Here is an 8283-nt window from a genome sequence, read left to right on the forward strand (position 1 = left end):
AAAAAATACCTTTGAATGGTCATAATCGTCGACAACCCAACCGACGTCCAAGGTAAAAACTTTGTGGAGTCATAACATTTATATAGTTATAAAAATTTCTCATTAAGGATAAATTGAATAAAATAAAAAATTTAAAAATAAATTATTTTCAATTGCATAAATATATTTTTTTAATGAACTAATAAAAAAATATACATGGGACTAATAAAAAAATATATCATCTAAATTGTGGGAAGAATAGTTTATTTCTAGTTGTGCGTTTTTCCTTCCAGCTAGGTATATTGAAATTTGGGTTTGCGCAGAAATCCTTCCGCTCTATTGATCTCGAAATATTTTAGACTCATCTAAAATATAACATGATAAAACACATTAATACAGATGAATAAAAAGCTAATATAATATTTTTGACAGCTCGATGTACCTTTAATATATATTCCAACGATGGACGTCATCCTTCAACAAATTCAGTTTCTACTAATTTCTATATTCTCATCAACTTGATATATTAGCTAGTTGTCCTGAATTTTTTCTTTCTTAAATCATTATGAAACCATGAAAGTAAGTATTCAAAAATACTCTATTTATATAGGCTGAATTTTGGCGTTCGTAGATTCAAAAATTCTAGCTCTCTTTGGTCCTTCTCGCCTCGTAAATTCGAGGTCTCTTTAGTCCTTTACTAATACATTTTAGTATAATGTTTGTCAATAATACATGACTTGATTATGTGAACTGTTTGCACAAATAAGTACAGCAATTTCATTTGAACAAACACCGTTTGCACAACTATTTCCAGTTTCCAACATTATTTAATTTACACATCACAAGGTAAAAGAAAATGCTGCAAATACCTAAGAGCATCTTCAACAAAAAGATATCTCCAACTTACTATACTCAAAACCCCTGCACTCATTCTCTCAACCACCGCTCTCCCGTCTTCCACCTTTAACCCTAACCTCAAATCCGCCACGAGCCCGCTAACCGTGTCGCTCGAGCAACATCCCGGTGGCGGCAACTCCTCGGAAAACCACCCTTCCAACCCTAAAACAAACCTCCCTTTCCCTTTACAATTCATCACATTAAAAACTCCCTTAAACCCTTCCAAAATCACATCCCATGTCACCCTCAAGTCGCCGAGCGTATCAAACGGCCCCAAATCCCCGTTCTTGTTCTTGATATCAGTGGCAGAGCCAGGAATCCTAACAATAAAAATCCAAAAAAAAAAAGGCAAACTTGAACCATGAGTGAATACACTATAACAATCAAGGAGAATCAACATATTATATATACAAAAACAGTTTCAATATACAAAAGTAATTCGTGAACACCCTCCAACACTTTACCTTTGCCATTGCTCGACATCGATATCGAACCGAAAAACGCCCTTCTTGTCGAAACTAAGTTGACTTCCATACTTGACTAAAGTCACCATGCGTGTAGTGGTTTTATAGATGTTAAGTGCAAAAATGATGTTATTAAGAGAAATACGGGGTTTCGACGGCTGTTTCAGCCGGCGGTTATTCGCCCTGTACCCGAGGGCGTATAACCGCCGGTAAGAGACGGTGTGATTATAACAAGTATGAAGTGTAGAAAGAGAAGGGTAATGAGTGGAACAAAGGGGTTGCCATATTTGATCTGAAGACATGGAAATAGACCATGATTTGCAAACACAAGAAGCTATAGCTAGTGTTTTTGGATCAAGATGGTTTGAAATAAGAACAAGAACTTGCCATGGAGGTGGTGAAACTGTCGCCATTGTCTTCTTTTTCTTTTAGCACACCATTATTTTCAACTATAAAATCAGATTCTTTAGGGTAAGATAGAGTAAGATTTTATCCAATTTTAGTTCTATTAGTTTTAGCGTGTCTAGAGAAGTGACACGTGTTGAGTTCTCAGGCTTTTGCATGGTGGTGACATGACACGTATGATATAGTTATACACAATCGTTACTAATATGTCGACACGTTTTGAAGAAGATTATGCTTCACTATTTTGCTTTCCTTATTTTCTCCTTTGTACATTGTGTTTTATGACTTTAATTTAATATCGAGCGTTTATTTTTCGAGAAAACAATATTCAACATCTATCTTCTATCTATCTATAGAATAACAAAAGCAAAATCATTTTGGCTGACAAATGGAAGACCAACAATAATAAATTACCTTTTTAACACAATAAACTATCTTTCTATTAGTGGTAGATGTCTGCGGGTTTCCACTGGGCATAAATCTTTTGTTTAAGTAGTTGATCTTGGTTCAGACTTTTATTTGATTAAACTAGTATAAGTACCCGTGTGTCGCCGCAAATTATTTCAAATAATTAAAGTGCGGTGAGATAATAGAAATCGATGTATATTATAGAGTAAACTTACTGATCGTATTCAAAAAAATTAAACAAAAAAATAAATAGATGAACTTCCATCTTATACATTCAGGAAAAGCTCAAGGATAAAACTTGTCTCAAATTCAAAAGAAAATCAATATAGTTAATCAAAAAAAGAACATTCCAATGTAAGGTCTCAATCCAAAAACAGAGTTACAGCTCAACCTTACTAAGGCCTTAAAAGAGAAAATATGTCATTAAACACAATAAGTACATGACTTAAAAGGGGCAATAATAAAAAAGGATATCACATTTAATTTAAATCTAATTTCAGCTCCAGTCCCAAATGAAGCTTCATCAAGGCGTTCCAATTCGAATAAAATTCTATTTTAAGTATCTCCAATGCAAATCACATAGTTTCTTTAATCTTGATCACTTCCTATCCTTCAAAGTAGCCCCACATATAGCAAATAGAACATGTGCAATGGCAAATATGATGGCCGACAAATGGTTTGGAAAAATCATCCTTGAAAGTATACTTGAGATCCAAAACGGGGCATTCCCATTTTCTTAAGAATCAACAAACACATTGTCAATGTTTAACCTCTAATCAATGGTTTAATGCAAAAATAAATTACATATATTCTCCATGGATAAAATCATCGACTAAGTATTGAGAGAATTAATAAAATAATAGCTCAACTCCACCATCCTCTTATTGCACTCAAACTTGTCATGCTAGTCTCACCCAATGACAATCTCTCAACAGAATAGCATTAAGTACTAATACCACATAATGAGAAATAGTCAATAGAGAACACATGTATAAAATAATGTAACCTGCCAAAAACAAATACAGTGTAACTACTAAAAAATACCCCCAACTATTTTTTTAATAAAAAATAAGTTTTACTATTATTTTTCGTCATTCTCGATAAAAGCACTTTATTTAAAATATGAAAATTTTAAGCCACTAAAACTAAGTAAAGTATAAACAAAAAGTAAACAAATAAAAAGCTTTCCGCCTCATTCGTCATATTTTTCTACACTACTGAAGCTTAAACTTTTGGCTTAGCAAAAATGAATGTGATTCATCTGTAGACTGTAAACACATTGATTTTCAATAGCAGCAAAACTTTTAGAGTTCAGATAAGTCCAAATATATTTTCAACTGACATTGATTTTCAATAGCAGCAAAACTTTTAGAGTTCAGATAAGTCCAAATATATTTTCAACTGTTAATAAATCAAGACTTGCCTTCTAACATGATTTCCATATCCTTCTAACAAAGGTTTTAAAGTTATAGTACTAACGAAAAGATTCCCCGTTTTAACACTTTATTGAATAAAGGCTTTCTATACGGTCGAAATAGATTTCGGCCTTCCTACGTTCGATCGAGTTCGAGTGTTAAGAAGTCAGAATGAGATTTTGGGAGTGAGTTCTGAGGTCGGTACTAACGAATCTCGAGCCCGAAGGTCGCTCGAGGAGGCGGCTCGATAATCCTATCGAGCCCGTGACCGAATCGATCCGCAAGGCACTGTTTCGAGGTCGGAAATACGCGACACCCATCTCGAAGGTCGAACTCGATCCAAGACCGAAGGGCCCGACCCAGTAACAAGTTCGAGCTAGTATCGAGCTCACAGACAAGAGCCGTTGCAACCACACCAACAAAGAGAATCTTGGCGGGAATCAAGGAAGAGACAAGTCATCATGGGTCTTCCACTGCATGTTTTATTTTATTATTTTTTGGTAATAACCCTCTTCTATAAAAGGGGGAATCCTTGTAATCTAGGAAGGTGGAACATAAAAAAAAGATCACTTCCTAGATATTGATAGTAATCCCCTTGTGCTTGTTTGACTTATTCATTCTTTTTGCTTATTATTTTCGTTCTTATAGTCAACAATACACATATTTCCATTTCTCTACGCGATTTATATCAAATTGTATCGCATATCCTTAGAACCATCCACAAATCTAACGTTATCCGATTTTTTCGGTAAACAGCTTGGCGCCCACCGTGGGGCTAAGGGTAACAATGATCGTTTGATATAAACCTAAAGTACACGCTAGTTTGCAACTTCAAATCAGCAATGGCTTCACCTATCGACCACGAAGACGGCCTTCAAGATGAAACCAACAACTTGGCACCCGGGTCCGGAAGGCCACTCGATGAAGGCGCTGAGGCTCGAATCGAAGCACCCGAAATTCGAGCTGAAGTATCATTGGATGTCAATTCACAAATAGCTCTAGAGCTGAATCAGCGTTCCGAACCGGAAATGAGCATTCAGGGTGGTACTCGATCCGTAGCTCGAGATACCCATAACATGGAGGAGATCAGAGTCAGCTTACAGATGATTTTCGCGATAGCTCAGTTGCAGAGCCAAACTCAGGTACAAAGCAGACCGGAGCCCAATCCGTTTCGAGAAGTCACCCACAAAACGGAACCAGCCATAGAGAAGCCAAATGAGCAAGAATCAGGGACTACTCCCAAAATTACTAAATTGCTCGAGGAACTCACCAAACGAGTCGAAGCCAACGATAAAAAAGTAGAAACATATAATTCCAGGGTCGACCAGATCCCCGGGGCTCCACCATTGATAAAAGGGCTAGATTCGAAAACATTCATTCAAAAGCCTTTTCCCTCGAGTGCAGCCCCAAAACCAATCCCCAAAAAATTTCGTATGCCCGAAATATCAAAATATAACGGAACGACCGACCCCAACGAGCACATCACTTCTTACACGTGTGCCATCAAGGGCAATGATTTGGAAGATGATGAGATCGAATCTGTATTATTAAAAAAATTCGGTAAAACCCTATCAAAGGGGGCAATGATATGGTATCATAATTTACCATCTAACTCCATTGATTCTTTTGCTATGCTTGCAGATTGCTTCGTAAAAGCTCATGCCGGAGCCATAAAGGTCGAAATGAGAAAGTCGGACATGTTCAAGGTAATGCAAAATGATAACGAGATGCTAAGGGAGTTCGTAGCTCGTTTTCAAATGGAACGAATGGATCTGCCACCAGCCACACACGATTGGGTTGTTCAAGCTTTCACTCAAGGTCTAAATGAGCGGAGCTCGAGGGCTTCGCGGCGACTGAGGCAAAATCTGATCGAGTACCCAGCTATTACTTGGACCGATGTGCACAATCAATATCAATCCAAAATAAGAGTCGAAGATGACCAGTTGACTTCTAGGACCATTACGAAAAAGCAAAAGTCGACCAGAGATCGATACCAGCCATATAGCGGAAACGATACTACTGCTGAGTATCCGAGGCCTCTTTAAAATCAACCTCGTACACAGGGGGGCTTTATCATTGAACGCATCTGTGATGATTATCAAGTTCGGTGCAAAGGAAATTACTTCGTTATTTCATGACAAACAGTGTCTCAACGGGAAACGTTGTAAGGGCCAAACGGTCAAAACAAACCATGCTTATATAGTTGGCCCGAGCTCTGACGCAAAACATGAACCCATATATAATGACCTACAAAGAAAGCTCTCCTCCTTACCGATATTCTATGTTCAAGATTTATTATGCAAACAGGATCGAGTTAGAATCATTCACTCGATTGCCAAGCCTACGGGCTACCTTTATTTCGAGTTCGAGCAATCACTCACTCGACCATTAAGCCTGCGGGCTACTTTGACTATTACGCCTACGGGCTACATTGCATCGAGTTTGAATCATTCACTCGATTGCCAAGCCTACGGTCTACCTTTATTTTGAGTTCGAGCAATCACTCACTCGACCATTAAGCCTACGGACTACTTTAACTATTATGCCTACGGGCTATATTGCATCGAGTTCGAATCATTCACTCGATTGCCAAGCCTACGGGCTACCTTTATTTCGAGTTCGAGCAATCACTCACTCGACCATTAAGCCTACGAGATACTTTAACTATTACACCTACCGGCTACATTGCATCGAGTTTGAATCATTCGCTCGATTGCCAAGCCTACGGACCACCTTTATTTCGAGTTCGAACAATCACTCACTTGACCATTAAACCTACGGGCTACTTTAACTATTGCGCCTGCAGGCTACATTGCATCAAGTTCGAATCATTCACTCGACTGCTAAGCCTACGGGCTACCTTTATTTTGAGTTCGAGCCATCACTTGCTCAACTATTACGCCTACGGGCTACATTATTTCAAGCAAAACTACTCATTTCTTCGAATTAAAACAAACACTTGACTATTTAAGCTGAACGACGCTCGAGCCCGATAAAGCAAAGGGGACTACCCACGAGGCCCGAAGGCAATAGAGATTTAAATTCAAACTGTCTATGTAGTTTGAAATGCCATTTTTCTTCAAAAAAGAAGAATAAAGATTTGTATTTACAAAAAAAATTGTACAGAAGCGGCGAAAACGCCATCAGAAGTTATCTGATTCAAAGCATGTTGGGCCTCGTTGAAAAGACAGGAAGCCCCTCCACATTCATCACTGATTGATCTTCTCCGGTCACCAAAGACCGAAGGTAACTGGCAATTCCCACCGGGGAAGAAAAAATTCGGGTATCCTCGATAAAGTCGGGGATTATAAAGACATATAAGAAGATCGAGCATTACATACGTCATGGTCGGGATCGATAAAAACATCAGTGTATATCTGATTGAGCTGCTGGGAAATCATATCATTTCTCGCCACATCCTTTTCCGAGAAACGAGGGGACTATCTGTATACAGTCGAAATAGATTTTGGCCTTCCTATGTTCGATCGAGTTCGAGTGTTAAGAAGTCGGAATGAGATTTTGGGAGTGAGCTCTGAGGTCGGTACTAACGAACCTCGAGCCCGAAGGTCGCTCGAGGAGGCGCCCGTGACCGAATCGATCCGCAAGGCACTACTTCGAGGTCGGAAATACGCGACACCCATCTCGAAGGTCGAACTCGATCCAAGACCGAAGGGACCGACCCAGTAACAAGTTCGAGCTAGTATCGAGATCACAGACAAGAGTCGTTGCAACCACACCAACAAAGAGAATCTTGGCGGGAATCAAGGAAGAGACAAGTTATCATGGGTCTTCCACTACATGTTTTATTTTATTATTTTTTGGTAATGACCTTCTTCTATAAAAGGGGGAATCCTTGTAAGCTAGGAAGGTGGAACATAAAAAAAAATCACTTCCTCTAGATATTGATAGTAATTCCCTTGCGCTTGTTTGACTTATTCGTTCTTTTTGCTTATTATTTTCGTTTTTATATTCAACAATACACATATTTCCATTTCTCTACGCGATTTATATCAAATTGTATCGCATATCCTTAGAACCATCCACAAATCTAACGTTATCCGATTTTTTCGGTAAACAGGCTTATGACAAGAGTGAATTGCTCTAGTGGTAAGCGTTCTCCACTTCCAACCAAGAGGTTGTGAGTTCGAGTCACTCCAAGAGCAAAGTGGAGAGTTCTTGGAGGGAGGAAGCCGAGGGTCTATCGGAAACAGTCTCTCTACCCCAGGGTAGGGGTAAGGTCTGCGTACAAACTACCCTCCCCAGACCCCACTAGTGGGATTATACTGGGTTGTTGTTGTTGTTGTTGAAATGCAAGTACTCACATATTCAGCTTCAACGTTACTATTGGCGACCTTGGCTACTAGGCTTATAATCATGAACTCCAAATTCATTCGTTAAACTAATAGCCGAGGGTCTATCGGAAACAATCTCTCTACCCCAGGGTAGGGGTAAGGTCTGCGTATACACTACCCTCTCCAGACCCCAACTAGTGGGATTATACTGGGTTGTTATTGAAAACTAGGCTTATAATCATGAACTCCAAATTCATTCGTCAAACTAATATTTTTTCTAAAGTTTGCAAGCATCATGACGAGTATAAAGTAGATTTACTCTCTTCAAATAAATATTTAGAAGCAACGATTCTTATAAATATAATATGTAAGTTATGAAGTTAAAAGTCACAATCGGGGTCTCTAAACATGAATATATAGGCT

General features: G+C 38.6%; 1 protein-coding gene across 1 annotated transcript; it reads right to left on the reverse strand.

Moving 5' to 3' along the window:
* Nucleotides 1–732: 732 nt before the first annotated feature.
* LOC107761749 (putative F-box protein At5g04010) lies at nucleotides 733–1808 on the reverse strand. The gene is made up of 2 exons (XM_016580015.2): nucleotides 1341–1808; nucleotides 733–1196 (listed from the first exon to the last, which is right to left on the reverse strand). Exons 1-2 carry the CDS (start codon nucleotides 1751–1753, stop codon nucleotides 812–814), a joined length of 798 nt encoding a protein of 265 aa, XP_016435501.1. The 5' UTR covers nucleotides 1754–1808; the 3' UTR covers nucleotides 733–811.
* Between the last annotated feature and the right edge of the window lie 6475 nt (nucleotides 1809–8283).

Source organism: Nicotiana tabacum, chromosome 23, assembly GCF_000715075.1.
Source record: "Nicotiana tabacum cultivar K326 chromosome 23, ASM71507v2, whole genome shotgun sequence".
NCBI classification, from domain to species: Eukaryota; Viridiplantae; Streptophyta; class Magnoliopsida; order Solanales; family Solanaceae; genus Nicotiana; species Nicotiana tabacum.

Bases quoted from the DNA above. Each gene is read 5' to 3' on its own strand.
- LOC107761749 (XM_016580015.2), bottom strand. From the start codon at position 1,753: ATGGCGACAGTTTCACCACCTCCATGGCAAGTTCTTGTTCTTATTTCA. The intron at 1,197-1,340 runs GTAAAGTGTTGG...TTTTATTGTTAG, and splicing joins GATGTCGAGCAATGGCAAAG to GATTCCTGGCTCTGCCACTG.